The sequence below is a fragment of the Podarcis vaucheri genome, assembly GCF_965113315.1.
Source record: "Podarcis vaucheri genome assembly, chromosome: 10".
In the NCBI taxonomy this organism is placed as follows: Eukaryota; Metazoa; Chordata; class Lepidosauria; order Squamata; family Lacertidae; genus Podarcis; species Podarcis vaucheri.
Window position 1 is genome coordinate 8,725,468 of NC_138748.1, and position 22,627 is coordinate 8,748,094.

General features: G+C 42.5%; 1 protein-coding gene across 1 annotated transcript in view; it reads left to right on the forward strand.

Annotated features, from left to right (window-relative positions):
• KMT2E (lysine methyltransferase 2E (inactive)) overlaps window positions 1-17,731 on the forward strand; it is a 55,270-nt gene extending 37,539 nt beyond the window's left edge. Inside the window, exons 14-25 of the mRNA XM_082241075.1 lie at window positions 2,597-2,656; window positions 3,801-3,965; window positions 4,361-4,669; window positions 7,408-7,659; window positions 8,396-8,540; window positions 9,508-9,761; window positions 10,538-10,594; window positions 11,406-11,978; window positions 13,661-13,953; window positions 14,552-14,640; window positions 14,900-14,985; window positions 15,512-17,731. Of these exons, the coding sequence (XP_082097201.1) occupies window positions 2,597-2,656; window positions 3,801-3,965; window positions 4,361-4,669; window positions 7,408-7,659; window positions 8,396-8,540; window positions 9,508-9,761; window positions 10,538-10,594; window positions 11,406-11,978; window positions 13,661-13,953; window positions 14,552-14,640; window positions 14,900-14,985; window positions 15,512-16,996 (3,768 nt within the window). The 3' untranslated portion in view covers window positions 16,997-17,731. The remainder of the gene's footprint in view (window positions 1-2,596; window positions 2,657-3,800; window positions 3,966-4,360; window positions 4,670-7,407; window positions 7,660-8,395; window positions 8,541-9,507; window positions 9,762-10,537; window positions 10,595-11,405; window positions 11,979-13,660; window positions 13,954-14,551; window positions 14,641-14,899; window positions 14,986-15,511) is intronic.
• Window positions 17,732-22,627: the final 4,896 nt, after the last annotated feature.

The window sequence follows — 22,627 nt, forward strand, 5'->3', positions numbered from 1 at the left end:
GGGGCAGGAGCTGTGCTGCTACTAGGATAGCATCCATAAAACATCTTCATTTGGGAAATCTTCCTTTGGTAATCTTGCATCTGCTCGGGGAAATAATTAACTGCATCAGCTTTAATTTTAATTTTTAATGTTTTTCCAGTTTTCTGATACACGTCATGTTTTCCTATCATACATTGTTTCTGTACAGACTTCCCAAGCTAACACTCTGAGGCATTCTAGATATACCTTGTTTTTTTCTGCCTATCAGTTACTTTACCCCTTTTTCATTCCTTGGTTGTAGTTAGCTGTTGCTCATAAGGTTGCCGCTGCTTGGAATTTGATTTTGGTATCATATCTTTTTAAATACTCCCCAAAGCCTTCTCACTTGCCCCTAGTCTGTTTGTTGTTCTGGTTCCTTATTTTGGGTGTCATGTTTGCTAATTCTGCAAATTCTGTCAATTTATGCAGCCATTGTTCTTTCACAGGAATTCCTCTTTCTTTCCAATTTCTAGCATATACTATTCTGGCTGCTGTTGCATAACACAATAGATTACGTGCCTTCATTGGTCTCTCTTTGCCAATTATAGCCAATAAGAAGGCTCCAGGTTTTGGGGGGAATGTAAATTTGAAGATCTTTTTTATCTCATAGGCCATCTCCCAATATTCTTGGGCATGTTTACACAACCACCACATGTGTGTAAAAGATCCCTCTACTGGATCAGCTTTAAAGATCTGTCAGTTAAGTTTGTGTAGGAATATATATGGGCGAGGGTGGTTATTACCAATCACCAAAGTCACTTGCACAACAGTTTTGAGCTAGCACACAAACTAGTAGTTTGATAATTTAAAGATGTTTCTGTTCTGTTGGCAGTTTCCTTGAGTGAGGAGGCCTCATTTTTTAGGTCTATGGAAAGAGAGGCTTATAATGTAATATACGAAGGGATGTTAATAGGAATTGCAAAAGTGTGAACACTGCTTGGTGTTATGTGGGTCTTTCATTATTCCACTAGTCTTATGGCATCTGATTGCTGGGTAGTGCCATGTTTCTGATGAAAGTTCATATTGCCTATACTAGGATGTTATATTCACCTGTGGCATCAGCATTTATTTTATGCTGTATCTTGATCATGTTAAATTGATTCATATACTACCTTTTCTAGAAGTTCTAGCTTCTGAGTTATCTTTTAATATACCGTTAATATTTAAATGATTCCTTGTCATAAGGAAAAATACCGGTGCTAAGAAAAACTTGTGATGAAAGTAGCCTGTTTTCTCTATGTTTCAGTAGCACAAGGATTAAAAACAGTAGGCAAATCTTGGGTTTTCAGTTGCTTTCTGCAACAGAAGATAATACATGCTATAACCTTTTTTTTTATGTTCTGCCAAGTTCCAGTTAATCATTTTCACCTGTATAAGGGTGAAGAGGGATCATGTTCTGTGATGAAATTTTTGGTCTTATATGGGGGAGTGTTATTATGAATAGGCCAGATGCAATTTAAAGGGAGTAAGTTAGGAGGTCCTCCACATTTAAGCTATGAAAATCATGTTACCACCAAGCATGACACAGAATTTCCAGTTATACTACCTTTATATAATGCATTTATTATCTGGAAGTGAATTGGGAGCCCTAAAGGGCACAGCATGACCTTGTAACAAAGTGATGAAACAGAACCAGTGTTATCCTTCACCACTGGAGAAATGGGAGCCCTGACTGCAGAATGCAAGAATGCAAACACTGTGAGGTATTAGGTAAACTCTGTTATCTTAAGTTGTGACCTGTCTCTCTAGTCTAGAGAAATAGAGAAATAGACTTGGCAAGTTCTTCTCCCTATAGCTAGGTGTGCCAGCTGCATGGCTTAGCTGCCTTGACTATTAACAAGAGCATTTGGAAGGTAATGGTAAAGGTACCCCTGCCCGTACGGGCCAGTCTTGACAGACTCCAGGGTTGTGCGCCCATCTCACTCAAGAGGCCGGGGGCCAGCGCTGTCCGGAGACACTTCCGGGTCACGTGGCCAGCATGACATCGCTGCTCTGGTGAGCCAGAGCCGCACACGGAAACGCCGTTTACCTTCCCGCTAGTAAGCAGTCCCTATTTATCTACTTGCACCTGTGGGTGCTTTCGAACTGCTAGGTTGGCAGGCGCTGGGACTGAACAACGGGAGCGCACCCCGCCACGGGGATTCGAACCGCCGACCTTTCGATCGGCAAGCCCTAGGCGCTGAGGCTTTTACCCACAGCGCCACCCGCGCTGGTTGGAAGGTACTTGCTGATAAACATCAAAGTGAGATGGGGGCACACAACACTTCCTAGCTTGCTAGGACAAAGAAGCAAAAATGTTAAGGCAACTTTGTACCTGGAGGCTGATACTTCCTCGGCTTCATGCAGTGAGGTGTAAGAACGGCTTCCTGGAACTTTTAAGACCTTTCTTAGCAGCTACAGATCCTGCCAACCTTGGTGGAGATCTTTGCAATTCTATCGGTATAAAACCACATAGACATATTGCTGAAGTAAAGTGTTTTGACACACACACTCCTGAGGCTCTGTTGAAGGCGCACGGGGCCTGTTCCTGTGTGTGTGGTCCCTAGTTACAGTGGAAATTTTGTTTGATTCCTTGTAGTGTGATGCCATCTCTCCCAGGAACATATGCCACTGCTTCTCATCACTTGAAAGATCCCTGGTAGTTCAGCGATGATTTACTTTCATTTTCCCCTTCCCTTCACTTTGTTGTCTTATGAAAGAGTGATGAAAGAGTGATAAGTTAAGAGCAAAGACTCATTAAAATTGGATCCATGAATGCAGGGATCTGGTGAGTTATTGGTGATGCATAAAGTGCCTGTTGGAGGTCCCCTGGCTTACATAATCAAATAATAGTTTGAATAATATTGTTCATTCTTATGACTACTAAAAAAAAAATTGTAAAGTCAATATAATGGATAAAAAATTGGAATGCTTTGTCATATTAGATGACACTTAAATAGAAATTGGGATGATAAGGTTTTCTGGAACAAAATTTATTTTTACACAACAGTAGAGAACAGCCAGTGCACTAAAATGCTCCTTATCATCCATGCATTACTTTTTACCATTTTGAGGAACAGAAGTTGGCATTTTGACTGGGCACCTTATGCCTTACTAACATGTGAAAATGTTGCATAGCAGGTTTAAATGAATACATTTCTCATGCTCTAAGAAGTCTAAACCCCAGTATCCCACCATCACAGATCAATGTTGTCTGTCTGTACAGGCTCTGGTACTTTCAGCGGAATTTGACGAGGAGCAAAATTACACTTTGTTAACTGTAAATTATAAGCAGGTGTTTATAAAATAGTGTATTTTTTAAAAAATCATGGATACTGTTTCATTCAACACAGGTTCAAACGGGAAGATAGCAATATTGATTTAAAATTGGGTGTAACATAGTTTTGAAACAGCACAGAAAATGTACATCATATACTTTCATTGCATCTTATTCTGTTAAAAATATTAATAAGTTTATTGTATTTTAATTCTAGTTAATATTCTTCTTTCTGTACCGTATAAGGAATTGACTGAAATTTATGAGTAAATATGGTGCTTGCACTAATACATAGCTGTTTATTGGCAGGTGTGTACCTAATTTGTTTTCTTTTGCTCCAAAAAAACCACAGTGCTGTGCCTGAGTGTCAAACATCAGTATATAAGCTCGTATATAATGATAGTGCTGATCCTGTAGCTTGTTTTGGCCGTTGTGCAGAAACAGTTGGAACATGGCTAAGTTTTATGTACTTTTATTTTATCTTCAGCATACATTGCTTAAAAATTAATGTTGCTTAATTCTTCAGACCAGAGAAGAACGGAAAATGGAAGCCATTCTTCAAGCTTTTGCCAGGCTAGAAAAAAGAGAAAAAAGAAGAGAGCAGGCTTTGGAAAGAATTAGTACAGCTAAAACTGAAATTAAACCTGAATGCAAGGAAACGCAGATCATCAACGAAACAGAATTTGTACAGGTAGTGACATATAACTTTATTAAGTTTAAGCTGACTTGAAAGATTAAGCTTTTCTGTTTATGTGATTTGGGCAACACTTTGCTGCTATAAACAGCTTTCTTTCACATCATCAAGGCTTTGTGTTGACCCAAAAGAGTGCCTTCAAAATCCCTTATAAAACTCAAGACTTCTGAAATGGTACTTGGAACAATCTACATATTCTTAAAAGAAGACTGTCATTATGTGATACCCAAGTATCCATTGCTGAAAATGAATATTTTGGGATAGGGGGAAATCACATTAAAAATCACTTTCAAATATGTACTTACTATTGGAAAAATTACAGAGCGGTTATTCTTTATAGCTATACAAGGTATGCAGTTTATCTGACGTTGGTGTTTCATGCATTTTACAAGGAACCAGCGAAAGAGGAAACTGCCACTAAGCCAACCCCTGCCAAAGTCAACAGGACAAAACAGAGAAAAAGTTTCTCTCGGAGCAGAACTCATATCGGACAGCAGCGGAGAAGGCACAGAACTGTTAGCATGTGTTCAGATATTCAACCATCCTCTCCTGATGTGGAAGTTAGTTCACAGCACAATGAGCCCGAAAACACTGCACTTTCAGCTGAGCCTGAAACCGAGACAACTGTTCCTGAAATTGTTCCTGAACCAGAACCCCCAGCACTTAACAAATGCCCTACTAAATATCCTAAAACAAAAAAGGTAAGTGTATTTCTAAGCTTAAACGGATACTTTCATTTGTGTATTAAATGTCTGCTGTGATGTTCTTTGCAAAGCAGCTCAGGGCAGCATTTAAGCAGGAATATCCTGGTTATCAGCTCTGTTTTGGGATGAGGAGGAGGAGGGAGTGGCAGTGGTTTCCTGTTTGAGCAAGTGCAGTAATGCAGGGGTACCACAAGACGACCTTGCAGGGTTCCGAGATGCGTTATTTAAAGAAGGCAAGCGTGCTTTCTTCCTCTTGTACACTCACTTCCCCTAGGAAAAATAGGGAGGAACCTGGATACTAGAAGGCAGAAGATGAGACAGAGTCTCTGGTAGGAAACCTTGGGTAAGGATCAGGGGCTCCTGTTAACAGGAGGGGACCCCACCACCCAAGACACCAGAATGCCATCATGAGATGGGTAAATAGGGAGAAGTGCAAGACATTGGAGAGACCTCAAAAAAGCAACAAAATATGTTAAGGTAGGTCTGCACAAAGGCCCAAGAAACCTAAGTGAAGACCTCTGGGTGGTGGGACTACTCCTCCGTCTCCAATGATTTTGGGCAGGGAATGCTGACTTAATTTTTGAAGTCAGAAAATGAAGGGAAGGCTAAAAGGTCTCCATACTTCCTGATACCGCCCAGGAGTTACCCTCCTATCTAGGAGAAGTGAATGCAATGACTTTCAGGGTAGGGAAGATCACAGCACTGAATTATTGCACCTTAAGGGGCCTACGTCATGATTTGAGTGTCTGTCTGTAAGCAGGAACAGTTGACATCTCTTATTTTGTCCTGTAGGATGCATCTCCTGTGAGGACTCCTAGGTCTGGAGTTTGCCTTCCACTGAGAGGGAGAAAACACAGCATAGCCTCCCTATGAAGATATTGAAAGAGCTCATGTTAGGCTTTTTCTGTGAAACCGTAGGCCATGGCATTGCTAACAGTCAGTAGTTTTCTTGGGTTGGGTTTGCTTTCAGTTGCTGCTAGCTTGGAAGGAAATAGTGATCGAGGTGTCACAGAAATAGAGCCAGAGTCATTGTTTTTCGGTGCTTCTTTTCCACTAAGTAGAAACAAAATCCTAAAAAGGGAAATGAAAGTTTGTGGCCATCTTTTAACTGCGGGATTGCTCCAGTTCAGTGCATGCAGAGCATCTATGGAGGGGTTTCTATAGTAGTCTGGTTTCCCTCTTCCTCTGTGGTACATATGCATGGATGTTCAGCATACCTGAGCATTCCGGGAAGCCTATATCCCAGTCCAGCCTCTCCCTTCTCAATTCATTCAGGGAACACATTCCTTGCAGCTCACATTCCTTGACCAGAAGGATGGGAAGGGCTGGACACAAATTTGTGAGGTATGTCTCCCATTCCCTATAATGGCCGGGCATATTCTTTTGTGTGCATGCCAGCAGCTGTAGATTTATTGTTTGTAATATTTTTATTTTTATCCTGCCTTTCTGTGTAAAATACCCAAGGCAACTAACAAAAACAAAACGGTTAAATGAAGTGAATGCAGCACAGCAATATTAAATAATGCAATATTACCAGTAAATAATAGGTAAGGATTCTGCCATAGCACCAGAGGCCTCTGAATTAAGAGGGGGGCTTTCATCAGAAGACCAGAGAGAAACAGGCAGGTTTCTCAAGGAGAGAGTTCTAGAGCCTGCAGTAACAACCGGGAAATATGTTTCTGATGTTTACAACAGCAGCTACATACAGATAGCATGTCGCAGTAGCCCAATGTGGATATTAACAAGGCTTGAGTAACTGGATAAATTGAAAGGGTGGTCTATTCCTGGTCACTGCTGCCACCTGAACAGCTCCAGGAAAGTCCCATTTTTAAATTCAAACTTTTCTTAAGATAAAGTGATTGATTGGAACTTCAGAGAGGACAAGCCGCTTGATCTGGCTTAAACAGTCCAATCCTGTTCACGTTTACACAGAAATAAGTCTCACTGAATTAAGAGTGTGTTTTAGGTTGTTGCCTCAGTGAGCAAAGAATGGCAGGGCTTGTGTGTGGTAAAAATGTTGACACCCATTAGAAAAAAACACACAAGGTAATGCCTGTTGTGCAAGAACACCGCGCCACCCTGCATGCATTTAGACAGAAAAACTTAGGAACAAGTAAATTAAAAACAATTGCTGATGCTTGTAGTACACACATCACTTAGTTTAAGAATGCAGGTTGTTTCTCAGTAGCATTAGTAAAAAAAGCTGACATCAGCATCGCTGGCTAAAACTTTTAAACAGTGGCATTTTACCACAAATTTACCACTTTCTAGGATTTGACAGCAAATCAGCTCTTACCGTCTAGTATATTTTACCTTGACACAGCAGCCATGTCTACACAATTAAATACTGGTTTAATAAGACAGAATACGCATGAGCTCTGGGTACCCACTCACAATTCCTTCCTGAGAGCAGGGAAACGAGCAAGGAAGCCCCAGTTTCCCCATTTGATCAGGAATTAAGGTTAATGGCTTTCAAACAAGCTATATGATGCAAAGCCAAGGGTTTAAAGTGGCTTACAAACTTGCTTGTTTAGAAGCCATTAACCTGATTGTGCAAACCTGGTCAGTTACTTGGATTACCAGTGAACCTATAAATGGTGTATCTGTGTGCAGTTACAGCTTCATTAGTTACTTTAGTATTTGCACTCTCCTATAGTACTGAACATGGTCTTAATGTGCAGCTGATAACTACCTTCAGCAGAAGGGCTATGTTGACTTTTCCCTTTTCTGTTTAGCACTTGGTGAGTGAGTGGTTAAGTGAGAAGAACGAGAAGACAGGAAAACCGACGGACAGCCTTTCAGAAAGGCCACTGCGTATAACGACAGATCCTGAGGTTTTGGCTACACAGCTGAATTCTTTGCCCGGTCTCACTTACAGCCCACATGTATATACTACTCCTAAGCACTATATTCGTTTTACATCGCCATTCCTTTCGGAAAAGAGGCGCAGAAAAGAACCTGTGGAAAACATTGGCTCTTGCAAGAAGGTAGTGTTTCCTTTTTGTTTTTCCTCCTTTTGATATTAAGACAAATAGCTATTTCTTAAATCTTGTGAAATATCTACAGACTAGATAAGGCAGGTGGCTACTGGTGAAAGGCTTTTGCATAGTGCTACCTATCCATTAGAAGGGATGTGGGTGTCACTGTGAGTTAAACCACAGAACCTAGGGCTTGCCGATCAGAAGGTCGGTGGTTCGAATCCCTGCGACGGGGTGAGCTCCTGTTGCTCGGTCCCAGCTCCTGCCAACCTAGCAGTTCAAAAGCACGTCAAAGTGCAAGTAGATTAATAGGTACCGCTCCGGCAGGAAGGTGAACGGTGTTTCCGTGCACTGCTCTAGTTTGCCAGAAGAGGCTTAGTCGTGCTGGCCACATAACCCGGAAGCTGTACGCCGGCTCCCTCGGCCAATAAAGCGAGATGAGCGCCGCAACCCCAGAGTTGTCCATGACTGGATCTAACGGTCAGGGGTCCCTTTACCTTCACCTTTTCATTTCGTCGTCAAATAAAGACCTTATTTTCCATGAACTGTTAAATAACAACTTAGTCCACTTTTTGTTCCCCTTGTAAAAGTTTACGCTGTGTCATGTCTTATTTTGTAAAACAGACTGGTGAGTTTTTTTTAAAAAATTGCACATGGCCTGGAAATGATTTAAATCAATAATTATAATGGCTCTCACTTGGTACCCACGGACTAGAGTTTAATTATATTCTTTTTTTTCCCCCAGCGTTGGTTGAAGCAAGCTCTGGAAGAAGAAAACACAACAGCTGTAGATAGGTTTAATTCACCATCTCATGAAAGATCTAGAAGTCCCACAGTCAATGGTGAAAGTAGAAGTCCCTTGTTATTAAATGACAGTTGTTCTTTATCAGGTAAGGATTTTTGTTATATGGTGCAAGCCATCCTCTGAAGTGATTTAACCTTTTTCATCAAACTTGCAGGGGATCTGATGTTTAAGAACCTGGTTGGGCAACCACTTCTCTCTACTTACTTTTGTACTAAATGTTCATGGTTAGTGGCATCTTTCCTGCTGGAGAATATAGTCACACTCTGCTTGAAAGTTCAGTTGCTTCCACCAACAGAACACCCTGTACCCTCTGTGTGTGTGACCAAGATTAAATAGAAGAGCGCTGCCCTGAGATATTTTGCCATCACAATCAGTTCATGAAATCTGACATATATGCCTTTATCTCAAGCTAGGATCTATACCTCACCACCACCACCTTGTGGAGAACTGGGCTTGTTGGAAAGTAAATTGCAGGTCTCTAGTTATAATAATATAATAATAACTTATTATTTATACCCCGCCCATCTGGCTGGGTTTCCTCTTTCCTTAGAGTACCTCTGAGCTCCATGTGTTCTGAAAGGCATTCTTTGTGGAAATGGAAAGAACAGAGTGAAGCATCTGGAAACCGATGTATTGATTTCTAGCCAACCATTCAAGTTTTAGGGACCCACTTGATGGACTGGGAATGTTTTGCCTGTTCTGCATTTGGTGGGATGGTGGGAGGAGGTAGAGTTGTGTGTGTTTCTCCAAGCATAGCTAGTTTTCCTTCTGTGGAATGAGTAGATACCTGGTTTGGCAATTGAGACTCATGTCGAATCTCTGTATTGTACTCAAGGTTCCTTGGGCAAGTTGCTATATTTTGTGTCTAGTCAGACAGTTTCCCAGGTTTCCAAATGTGCACATGGACTCTGGATGCTTTAGTCGAGATTACTGCATTGCAGGGGATTGGACAAAAACGGTTTATTGATGGAACCTAATAATTGTGTTCAAATCTTGATGGCTTAACAAGAAAGCATTAATTGTTGTTTTTTGTTTGCCTTCATAACATGCAGACCTGACAACACCGCTAAAAAAACGAAGAGTCTATCAGCTGTCGGATTCTGCCTATTCAGAAACATCTACACCTATTCCTTCTCCATATGCCACACCAACCCATGCTGACCTCTCTGCCTCAGATCCATTGCTGTTTGCAACTCCTCCTAGAATAAAAGCAGAAGATGAAACCTGTAGGAATGGTTATAAGCCCATTTACTCACCTGTTACGCCAGTGATTCCATGTGTACATGGAAATGCAATGCACTTTGAGGTGAGCTTTTGTATATTCTATACTATTACCTGATTAATCAACTTGCATTGACAGGTTTTTTAATATAAAAAGACCCCAACTATCTTAGCAAATGGTGGGACGTGTGGTAATGGCTACCAATCCAGTCTTTAGAAGGGGGTTAGACAAAATTCAGAGAAGTTTTAACTCCTAGCATATATTTCAGGGAGGCAGAATAAAACAAAGTACCGTATTTTTCGTCCTATAGGGTGCACCGGCCCATAGGACGCACCTCGGTTTTTTTTTGGGGGGGGAATGAATAAAAAAAAATTATTTCCCCCCCAGCCACGGCTGCTGCGCCAAGCCTTGCGCACACCTGCCCGAAGCACGGGGCGCCCTCCGGAGGGCTCCGCATGTTTCAGGCGACAGGCTGCCGCCCCAAGCCTCGCGCGCCCGGTGGGACCTCCCGCCGGGCACGCAAGGCTTGCGGACACTCGCCCGGGCTGCAGGCTGCTGCCTGCAAGCCTTGTGAGCCCGCGGGACCTCCCGCCGGGCGCGCAAGGCTTGCAGATAGCTTCTTGAAGCCTGGAGAGCAAGAGGGGTCAGTGCGCACCGACCCCTCTCGCTCTCCAGGCTTCAGTGAAAGCCTGCATTCACCCCATAGGACGCACACACATTTCCCCTTCATTTTTGGAGGGGGAAAAGTGCGTCCTATGGGGCGAAAAATACGGTAGTTTAGATGTTGTTTAAAAAATGAGATGCTTTCATTTGTGATTTGCATTAAAATAAAACTTCCATGCTTAACTTTTTTAATGCAGAATATTTCTTCACCTGAAAGTTCCCCAGAAGTTAAGAGGCGAACGTATAATCAAGAGGTAAGGAGAACTGTAAGAAGTTACTGGGAAAGGCTTATATGTGTTTTGCAAATCTTCCTCCCAGCTATGAACCGCTGCTAATAATTGTTTGGGGAAGAATTGGAAGCAGAGCACAAAAGGTCCTGCGTTTAATCCCTGGCATCTCTATGCAAAACAGGAAGAGTTCTATCTGAAACCCTGGAGAGTCACTGCAGTTGAGTGTAGACAATGCAGAGCATTTAATCTAGCTTGGCACAAAGCAGCTTCTTCAGTTTCCCAGTATTACAAAATTATTTTTTCTTGCATTTTGCTGACAAACCTGTTACAGAAAGCATGTACAGTAGTACTGCATAGAACATGAAAAAATGCATATTGATAAATCCACCATTGTAGCCAAACTAAATAATCCAGATCCTTTAAATCCTTTCTCAATATTGAGGATAATAATAATAATAATAATAATCTCCACCCCACCATGTTCATTGGCATAAGCAGTTCAATCTCCTGCCTCAAGTCCATATTTTCCAAATATCTCAGAATTACTACAGGGTCTCATTTCTCTAATTCCTGTAATCTACACCAGTGTTGAGTTCCAATATTTTTTATGAATTGACATACCTTCCATATATGGACCACATCTGTGTTAAAGGCACAATAACCAAAAATTGAGTGGCACATTAGGATTTTATAGATAAATGGATAGATTAAAAAAATACTTCAATGGAGCCATCAATGAAATAACATTCAGCTAGGTTCATACGGGGCTATCATTTTCATTTACTTTTCTCAGACATTGTGTGTTACATTTAATTGCTTCTCTCTCGGTGTGCAGGGATTTGACCGGTCCTCATCAGCAATGCTAGCACTCAACCCTTTCAGAAATTCCAATCTAACAGAAATGTGCCTGCAAGAAATAAAGACTATTGGATATTCCAGTCCAAGAAATAGGACTGATGGCGCCAGGCAATGCTCCGGAGAGAATGAAACGGCCTCAGACCTCCAGTTGGGACTTGAAGCAATTGAGCAAAGTGCACTGCATAAAACTTTGGACAACCCCTGCCATGATAGGACTGATGCTAGCAGCCAGCTGGAAACTGCTCACTGTGGACGGGGAACAGTTTATCCAACTTGGGTAAAGAGTCCCGACAGGACAGGTGTAAATTTCTCAATGAATTCTAATCTGAGGGACTTAACTCCTTCACACCAGCTGGAGGTAGGAGGTGGATTCCGAATAAACGAATCAAAGTGCCTGATTCCAGATGATGCCAGAGGCGGCATGTTCATGGAAACACCTGTTTTTTGTACTTCTGAAGATGGACTCGCAGCTGGCTTTGGAAGAACTGTCAGTAGTGACAGCTTGATGGACGGAAATTGCACACCCCAGAATCCTCCACAAAAGAAAAAGGTTACAACCTTTAAGTATAAATTCACACTTTCATTTTTTTATATCTGTACCTTTTCTGCCAAGACAAAATTAGATAAGGTGCTTCTATTTACTATAGGAGACATTCTCAAATGGGTTTACCATTGTAGCCTTAGTATTTTAAGTTGAGCATTTAAAGTTCTAAGTTATCAAATTAATGTTAAGGGTGCCTACGTTTGTCTAGATCATGCCATTTAGTGTTTGTTCAGCTTCGAGAACAAAAATAAAATTTATAGTCTGTATTTACTAGTTTTGAGGAGAATTGATTTTCTTTAGCTTAGAGGAAATTCTTTGTACAATACATAACTGTTGCAGATATGGAACCTGGAATACCTTTAAAATAATTGAATAATTAAAAATAATACCTTTTGATCAAAACATCTCCCAGTGACATGAAATTTAGTAGGGAATGGTCTAGAATCATCTCATAAATGCAGCCTTGTTGAGGCTTAGCAAGTGCCTTGGATAGGTGACCTTCTGTAAGCCATTCTGAGATTTGCCAAAGAGGCGTATGATTATGATATGAATACAAAGGCAGTGGCTTTGATCCTCAATTCTATGAGCAGAGTGTTCCACTTTTGGAACAGGGTTTTCCAACCTCCCCCTTCATGCTACAGCCCCGCGAAAAGCTAATGAGGGCCAGAAAACCCTCTGGAATGGTGGCAAAGGAAGCTGCAGTAGGAAGGGAGCAATGGGAGCGCTGCCTCCCTGTAGCTAAACTAGTGTCCTGATAAAAAGGAAACATGTGGAAAGGGTTCGTTTTTAGCAGAAAGTTTAGCCATTAATGCTGGGGCAAGTATTTTAAGACAGACAAACCAAATAGTTATGATGCATATACTTAAGATTCTGAAAACTGTTACTGCCCCAGTTAATCTGAAACGAGGGGAATTGCTCAGACTGTAAAAGGACATTTTCAGTAGTTCTGCTTCACCGTTTGTTCTAATGTAGGAGGTCCAGTATGCAGTGTCCCAAAATTATTTTATTACGATTGCTGCAGGTCATTAGGTTGGATCAAAAGGGTGCAATTTCACTTGTGGAAGTCCTCTTCAGCCCACCGAAGGAGTGCTTGGTACCTTGTACTGGAGCATTGTGTTATAAAAGTAAAATGCAGCCAGATACGTTTTTCTGGTTGCACCAGTGGAAGTGGAAGAACGGTTACAGAATTAACCGCTTACCATCACCATGCAAACACTCACACAAGTATTTGCAGAACAGTGCTAGGAACTAGCCCGTCAGTTGCCTGCACTTTCTGGTTTGCCAGGGATGAGGTGCGTATTGGTGCACACTGCCTCGTTGCTCCCTTTTCACTCCTTGCTCAAGCAAGATAAACAACCAGAGAGCCTTGGGTTCATGCTATGTCTGAACTAAGGACTGTGGATTGTTGCTTCCTAAATTGCAACAGCCACAATAAATCAGAAAGTTTGGGTCATCGTTATGTGCAAACATGCTCAGTCTCTTACTCATTCTAATTTTAGATTCATTTTTGCAAAAGAGTTATCCTCAAAACTAATGCCAGCCACTTTACAACCAGATTCTGTGTTGGATTTTCTCTTCAAGATTATGCAAACTCCACTTTTATAATAGCCTAGAAAGAAATCTGGGGGAACTGTCTAAACAGTTTGAGTTGAGACATCCCACAACTGTTCTTTCCACTTTTCCCATAGGTGTCGCTTCTAGAATACCGCAAGAGGCAACGAGAAGCCAGAAAAAGCGGCTCCAAGGCAGAAAGCTTTCCCCTTCTAACCATATCGCCACACTCTGCTGGTGGAGGAAACAACGGTGGTTCTGCCGACGGGTATAACAGCAGCGAGAACGGGGAGCCAGTGGAGCGGGAGCACACGGCTAGCCTCCCTTTACCATTGCCAGCCACCGATTATAGCACCACTTCAGAAGAAACAGAAAACTCCTCTTCATCGAAAGAAGCTTCAAGCGAGAAGAACGATCCAGAGGTTCAGTGGTAAGCTCCTCTAAATAAGTTGCTGTTAAACTGAGGGCTATTACAAAGGAAAAGATGACTTTTGAGTAACACAGGTGTTCAGATCCTCAAAATAGGGTGGTGAAATTTCAGACTGATTAAAATTTAACAAGGTGCCCTTCTGCTACCATAAGAAATGTATGCGTCGGCCTTTAAGGGTTTGAGCACTGGGGGGGGGGGCATCTTCCACACAATTTGTGTAGTAGAATAGGCAGAACACAAGCCGTGCTTGCATGGGAAGTGCTTGCTGTGACCTTTCCCCCTTAAAGCACCAGTCATAACTACTTTTAAAGGAAGGTTTAGCTGGAAAAGGCTGTATTAGTACTCCATGTTCCTTAGTTCCCATGGATTTGCGGAGAGATTAAGAGTACTACATTCTATAAAAATAAAATAACAGATGTGGGTGGCTCTGTGGTCTAAACCAGTGAGCCTCTTGGGCTTGCCAATCGGAAGGTCGGCAGTTCGAATCCGCCCAACGTGTACCGTGCAACTAAGTGTTCTCCTGAGCAGTAGGGAGATACATTTTTTTCAATAAAAAATTATCCCGCAAACTAAGACTTCATTCATTTTTGTTTTGAAGGACTGCTTCAACTTCAGTGGAGCAAGTGAGGGAACGAAGTTATCAGCGAGCTTTGCTTCTTAGTGATCATAGGAAAGACAAGGACTCTGGTAAGAAAACATTTGGTTGATCCTGAAAGTGCTCCTTTGAACTTTGAGGAATTTCGTGGTTGTGTTTGGTCTGCTTCTTATTGAGCAGGAAGAAATGTAATTACTGGTCACCATCTGATCTTGTATTCATATCATTTTATTAAGAATGCTTCAAGCTTGATTTTTAAAATTCAAACTTGAAAGTTTAATCCATCCAGTCAGACATCTTCATGACCGTTGTATACTTCTGTCTATAGACTTACAGTAATTCTTATTGCAGATCCTGAAAATCCTGAGCCCACAAGTGAATGTCCGTCCCCAGATACTTCTCTGAAGGCTTGCAAGAGTCCTTTAAAAGTGAGCAAGGTACTACTATACAAAATATTTTCACGTTAGTGAATCCACACATACATGGCTTGAATGTCCCTGCTTCTTTCCTGCTCACTATAGCTTAAAACTGATGTTCTGAATTTTGCCTGAATGCAGATATACTCACTGCCAGATGCTGGCAAGAATCCATGTTTGTGAAATTAATTAATATAAGCATTTAAAAGCTTAAAAGTGACTCTTTATCCATCTGTCTCATTGATGCACATCTAAAGGAGGAACAGTAGCTAATCCAGTGAGTAACTACACAATATTGTTTACAAGCCGGATAGTCACTTGCTTCTGCTGCTATTTATATTAAGCACCACAAAAGTCCCATTTTTCTTTAAATTTGATTTCAAAGTTTGTGTTTGTCTGCTATCCTCAGGAGTAAGAAGTGTTGCATTGAACCCCGTAAACCTCACTAGTTGAACAAGCCTGCATTGCGTCCATAGCTCTGAAGATAAGGATATGGATATGCTTTAAACTGAAGTTACATGCTTGTTTTTCTTTTTCCTTCATGTAGACTTCTTCGCCAAGTCCTGTAGCTCCTGTCCAATCACTTGGGAAAACACCCACAAAACAGGATGCCCAGTGGGAGACCACTGCAGATGCTCCAGAGGCAGAGAACACAACTCACCCCAAACCTGACCAGCCACAGAAACCGCTGGCAAACAACGCCGAAGCACTTTCAAAAAACCACCCGTCCCAGCCCCATTCGCGCAGCGCAGCAGATCAGCTCTCGCAAAAGCTGCCTTCTGCACCATTGAAGCTACACTGTCCCCCTTCGCCCCAGGTAGAGAACCCTCCCAAACCCTCGACTCCCCACACCCCTGTTCAACACGGCTACCTTTCACCAAAGCCCCCTTCACAACAATTAGGATCGCCATGCAGACCTCATCATCCTCAGTCACCTCAAGTGGGAACGCCTCAAAGGGACACTCACAGAAGTTTCTATGCGGCGACGCAAAGCCTTCAGCCCAGCACCCAGCAGCAACCCAGCGCAACGCTGTTCCCCCAAACCTCTTCCGTCTCTTACAGCCAGTTTCACCAACAAAATTTGAACGCGAGCGCCCCGCCTCCTCCCCCGCCTCCGCCCCCTTCCTCTACTTACTATCAAAACCAGCAAGCCCCCTCAGGAAACTTCCAAAATTACAGCCCGTTAAAAAGTAGCATACCCCCCCAACAAACTGCCTTTCCCTCTGGACCAAACCAAGCACTTGCCGGCACAACATGCCAGCAGCCAGTTTCAGGGCACCATGTTACCAGTGGGCATTTTTTGCCATCTCCGAACCCCAGTATTCACCACCAGACTCCAGCTGTCGGGGCTCCGCCACCGCCCCCACCGCCGCCCCCTGCTCCGGGACCCCATCTTGTGCAGCAGCCAAGTTCTCATCAGCAGCATCCCGTGGCCCACGTGGTGGCTCCGGGGTCACACATCCATTCTCAAGCTGCCGGTCACCATCTGCCGCCGCCTCCGCCACCGCCTGGTCCCCTTCCTCACCACCATCCGACTCACCCCACCACAGGTCACCAAGGTTTGCAAGCACAACACCAGCACGTAGTCAATTCGGCTCCGCCGCCGCCTCCTCCTCCGCCGCCACCTGCCACCGTTTTAGGCTCTGGGCATCACACGGCATCGGCGCAAGGATTGCACCACGCATCTCACCAGGGGCCCCCACTCTTCCCCTCCAGCGCTCACTCAACAGTCACTTCCTACCCCTCGCAGCCTCATCACACCCCTTTGGGGCCTGGACCTCAGCATCAGCCTGCTGGGACGGGACCTCATTGCCCACTCCCAGGTCAGGGTCCGCACATCCAGCCTCAAGGACCAAGCAGTATTCCAACACCGACCGCTTCCGGGTTCTGCCCTCATCCTGGCTCTGTATCCCTTCCTCACAGTGTGCAAGGACCTCAGCAGGCGTCTCCGGTGCCTGGGCAAATACCTATTCACAGAGCACAGGTGCCATCAACTTTTCAAAACAATTATCATGGGTCAGGGTGGCATTAAAATGGACCCCTTGCTTCTAAACATTTTAAAAATGTTCTGTAAAAAACTGTATATTTCATATGTACCTGTTGAAGGTACTTTTTAAAGCTTGTACATGATACTTTGTATAAAAGCAAACACCAGTGCGCGCACTCTCATTGTATTCTTTCCATTTTTGCTTTTAAAAATTCCTGAAACTGTGCCCTTGAGCCAGTATTAGGCATTTTTTATTTTGTATGTGAACATTCCAGCTGTTCGTTCTGGCAGTAGATTTGATGCTGCGTAACTTTAAATTTTATTGTTGCAGTTAAATTCATTTAGTGAATGTTTTCTATATTTACTTTTTATACATATGTAATTAAAGTACACAGCTAAGTGATGGCACTAACAGGTTTTCCATCTGTCAAACAGTTTTTGTGTGCATATAGATAGAAGATGCAATACAGATTTTTATAGTTTGGTGTGGACATGGCTCTTATTTCAACAGTTCTTTGCAGACATTGTAATTTAATGTATAGATTGTTTCTAATGTCTCTGACAAGTGCTGTAAATACTGTTTCTTTTGCGTGTAAAACTGCTTTATGCTTCTCATTTGATATAGTATTGTACATACGAGTCTTTTGCAAAAGCGTGTGATCTTTGTGGAAGTAGTACAGTATATGAACTTTAATTTTTTTTTAATATACTGTCACATTGCAGCACTGGTTGGGCATTTTAATTCATGTTAATAAATCACAATTATGTCAGTTTTAATAATAGTTCCTGATAACTTGCTGTTTAAGAAAAATGATATCGAGACCATTGTGATAAGTAACATTCTGAGGAACACTAATCCAAGGAGAACCTCAATTCCTATAAGACAGAAGCTTCTCTCTACACAACTGCCCAAAATCCTGCTCTTATGTTCAGGAATTGGTTAAGTTGCAGTAGGGGAAAATGGACAGTTCTCCAAAAGGAGAGTAGAAAGTGGAGCCCCACAAGGATTGGTACTGGAACGTGCTTTTCCAACAATATAGAATTGGGAGTGAGCACTAAGGTAGCCAAGTTTGCTGGTGTCATGGAATAGTTCAGGGTTATTTTTAAAAGATTGTGAAGAGCTCCAACAGACCTCTTCAACTCGAGTGAATAGGTGGTAAAATGGCAAATGTTAATTCAACGTAAACAAGTGCAAAGTTATGAATGTTGGGGCAAAAAAATATTAATTTCACATATACTCTGATGGGGTATAAACTGGCAGTGATGGACCAGAAATGAGACCTTTGGGCCATAATAGAGAGCTCGATGCACAGTGATGAGTTTCATGCTAGGGATCATTGGGAAAGGAATCAAGAAATTAAATGCTGATACCAAAGTGCCATTATACAACTCTATAGTGTGACCACGTTTGGAATACTGAGTACAGTTGTCACCTCATCTCAAAAAGGATATTGTAGAGTTGAACAGGGTTCAGAAAAGGGCAACTCAAACGATCAAGGAGGTGGAGCAACTCCCCTCCGAAGAAAGGCTGCAGCATTTGGGGCTTTTTAGTTGAGAAGAAAGACGAGGCAAAGCAATAGAAGTTAATAAAATTAGGCGTGGCATGGAGAGACAAGTCCCCCCGCCCCGCCCACTAGAATTTGTGGAAATCCAAAGAAGCTGGACGTGGAAAGATTCACAACAGAAAAATAGTACTTTGTGCAGCACATAAGTTGAGCTATGGAACTTGCTCCCACAGGAGACAGCAAATGGCCATGAAATTAGATGGCTTTGAAACAGGGTATGACAAAATCGTGGGAAAGGCTATTGATGGCTTGCTCTGCTTCCACATTTGGAGGCAGCAGTGCTGAATACCAGTTGCTGGAAACACTACTCTAGAAAGGGAAACTGCAGGTAGGGAATCCTGCTTGCAGGTTTTGAGCAGGTATCTGGCACACCACCATGAGATCATACTGGACTAGATGGGCCATTGATCTGTTCCAGCAAACTCTTGATGTTCTTAGTACAGGATAAAGTCTCATCCTGCCAGGGAAGCCATTTATCTAAGCCTCTTGGCCATTCCTACATCTCTAAGATCCCCATTACCATGCTACACAAAGGGTCCATCAGCAGCTTGCCACACTACCATATTAACAGGCAGGGCCAATGGCCCAGGGTCATTGCATCTACTGCCATCTCATAGGGCAGTGTGGTGGAAGTGGAGCAATTGTGAAAATGTAAGTAGTATGGGTAGTCCCACACCTGTTTAACCATCAGCCCTTTACAAAACAGACTGCCGGCCATTGTTCTCTGTTCCATGTCTCATTGCTGTCAGTACTTTTACGGCAGGCCTAGGCAAACTCTGCCCTCCAGATGTTTTGGGACTACGACTCCCATCATCCCTAGCTAACAGGACCAGTGGCCAGGGATGATGGGAGTCGTAGTCCCAAAACATCTGGAGGGCTGAGTTTGCCCATGCCTGTCTTATAGTCTACTGCAGGTGTGAACCTTTGGCCTCGAAGATACTGCTGAACTACACCACACATAATCCCAGGCAATGCATTGGCTGTGTTTGCCGGGGCTGATGGAAGTTGTAGTTCAATATCCGGAGGAACAAAGTTTAACCACATTTGCTCTACTGGAACAAGCACTAACAGAGAGACACCATAGATAGTAATGGGCAAGCTAACAAATAATACACAGGTTTCATATACCTGCCACAGTCCAGAGATCCTGATGCTGATAAAATATAGAACATAAATGGCTCTCACCCATGATCAGTTCTCAAATGCAGGATGAAGATTTTGTCCCCTCATTTGCTTCACCAACAGATGAACATGAAAAAGCGCTTCTGAATAAATGCAGGTTATGCAGGCAGATGACTAAAGGCAAGATTTCTTTTTACACAGCAGCCTATAGCGCCCCCAGAAGAGCAGACAGATGTTCATATGGAAAAAATACTGCTTGGCCCAAGATTTAGCAAGTGATAAGCCTCGCAGTTATAAGAATGATTGCAAATTAATAAGAAAAAATACTTTAATGAAGAAGCTGTATGCATTCCAGTTTTACGCTGTAAAATCTGAAGTTACAGTTAACAAGGTGGAACATCCTAATTTCAGAAGCTATGTTCAGTTTCACTTGTTTTATAATTCGGTGAAACAAGTTGAGCTTGTGAGACCAATAAGCTGATTGCAATTTTTGCCCTTTGGAAGTATTTTAAAATAGCTTTGGAAAAAGTCTGAATAATTAAGACCCTGCTTCCAGCATATTAAAATCTCAACGATTTGAACAGATAAGAGGAACTAGGCAACATACAATGTGAGGCATGTGACACTAGCAGCCTTTAAGAAATAAAAATAAAATCTCAATTTAACCCAAGTTCTTTTCCAATGACATTGGTAAAACACTGATCTATACATTCCTATATTGGGTACCTCCTATAATCCTCAGGAGAAGAATTGAATCTAGTTGACTAAAGGCATTTGCTATACACAAGGTAACGTCACATGCCCCAGAAATTTAAATATTTTGCACATAAATATCAACGATAGTACAGCTGTAACTTAAGATGAAACAATATAAAACATCTTGCTTTGAAAGCAACTAAATTACTTCTAGGTGTTTTTTCGTCCACATACGGATTCAATCCAGTATTAGCCCTGCTAACTCCATGCCCATCAGTCAGTTTTTGTACCACAGAACCAAGTTTTAGAGGCCGCGTGGTATTTTTTCCACACTTTACAAAGTTGTCCTTTAAGTGAGACAGTGCCATGCACACACATGCTGTAGGGCTAACATGTTAATGCTAGAAGACACTCTTGCAGCCCCCACCTGGTTTGCAGAGCCCTTTAAAAGAAGAAAAACCGGGAGCAGGAAGTTCGTATAGAAAGGAGTGAAGAAGCAGCTGCAAACAGCTGGAAGTGGAAGACTACACAAAACATTTATAATGCTGCAGTATACATCAGTGGTGGCCAAACTTGGCCCTCCAGCTGTTTTGGGAGTACAGTTCCCATCATCCCTGACCACTGGTCCTGTTAGCTAGGGATGATGGGAGTTGTAGTCCCAAAACAGCTGGCAAGCCAAGTTTGGCCACCACTGGTATACATTAGCCACACCTATCACAGCATTAGCTTAGCATCACACTGGCTTTTAGAATGAGAGTACTCTTTGGTATGATCATTTTAGGGATTTGGAATTACAGATTTAGCAATGTATTGAATTGTTAACTTCCAATTCAAAAACTCAGTAGGGCAAAGATTCTGAAATTGATTGTGCGATCTGGAGCTGATCCCAGTAATGGGCTTGAGGTGGGGCTTACGCTAAAATTCCTTCCAGCTGACTGCAACAATAGGAGAGAGGGCAGCTATAGGTTCAAAGTGTGTTTTCGAGTGTAGGGCTCTCACATATGAGATAACAAGGGAAGAGGGGCTGTGATTGGGGATGTTTTATGCTTAATTCAGATTCCGTGTCAAAGATTAATTATGCATCAATGCACATACTGGGAGAAGCAGAATATATTATGCAAACTAATAATGAGGATATGGAAGAGACTGCAAGCTAAACAAGTTCCTCCTCCACCCCAGTGTCTACAGGAGCTATGTTGTCACCATCCTGTACAGGATGCAAATAGATATGGGGCTGCATACAGAATGTAATGTTAGAGGTTTTGTAAAGCAGCTCTCCAATAAATCATTCCTGCTTGTGTCCCATATATGAGCCTAACACTGAAGGAAGTTCAGTTGGAAGAACATGAGACTCTTAATCTCACGATTGTGGTTTCAAGCCCACATTGGGCAAAAAGATTCCCGCACTGTAGGGGTTGGGTTAGAAGACCCTTGTGGTTCCTTGCAACAATTCTATGATTAGTCAGTGCTGTTATTTCTGTCAACAGTTCTATAGAGTTGACTTCTCCGATTAGGATTTCTTCCACCTATTGAGAAGAATGTCTGTAGGGCTATCGATCTACTTTTAAATTCTGCAGATTTACATTACAGTGGTGCCTCGCAAGACGAAAAGAATCCGTTCTGTGATTCTCTTTGTCTAGCGGTTTTTTCGTCTTGCGAAGCAAGCCCATTGACGGATTAGCGGATTAGCGCTTTTAGCAGCTTTTAGCGGCTTAGGAAAAGGGGGGGGGGGAACCCCGCAGGAACTCGCAAGACATTTTCGTCTTGCGAAGCAAGCCCATAGGAGATTCGTTTTGTGAAGCACGTCCAAAACGGAAAACTCTTTCATCTAGCGAGTTTTCCGTCTTGCGAGGCATTCGTCTTGCGGGGCACCACTGTATATGAAATGGTTAAATTAGACCATTTTTTTGAACATCTATGCACAGCCTTGCCTCTCCTTGTCCTGTAACCTGAAATAATTTAAGAGACTTGCCACAAATGCTTTTTGCAAATGACCTCTGCAATTGAAAGTATCCCTTGGTTACTAGTGACGCATATACAGCCACTGCATTAAACAAGGCCAGCCTTGTGGACCACTGCTCTTTGGTTTTGGCACATGTGATTTGGGGAGCGATTTTGCAGTACATGCCTGTTATCTTTTTAGGCTGCTCTTTTCTTCAAAACGAAGCATTTGAAAAGGCAAAGGGGAAAATCTTATGCAGCAGCTGGCACCGGAGGACATTTCCAGGGAATAGATGACTCTAGGGAACCATTTGAATTCACGGCTATCAAAACATTCCAGGGAGCAGCACAG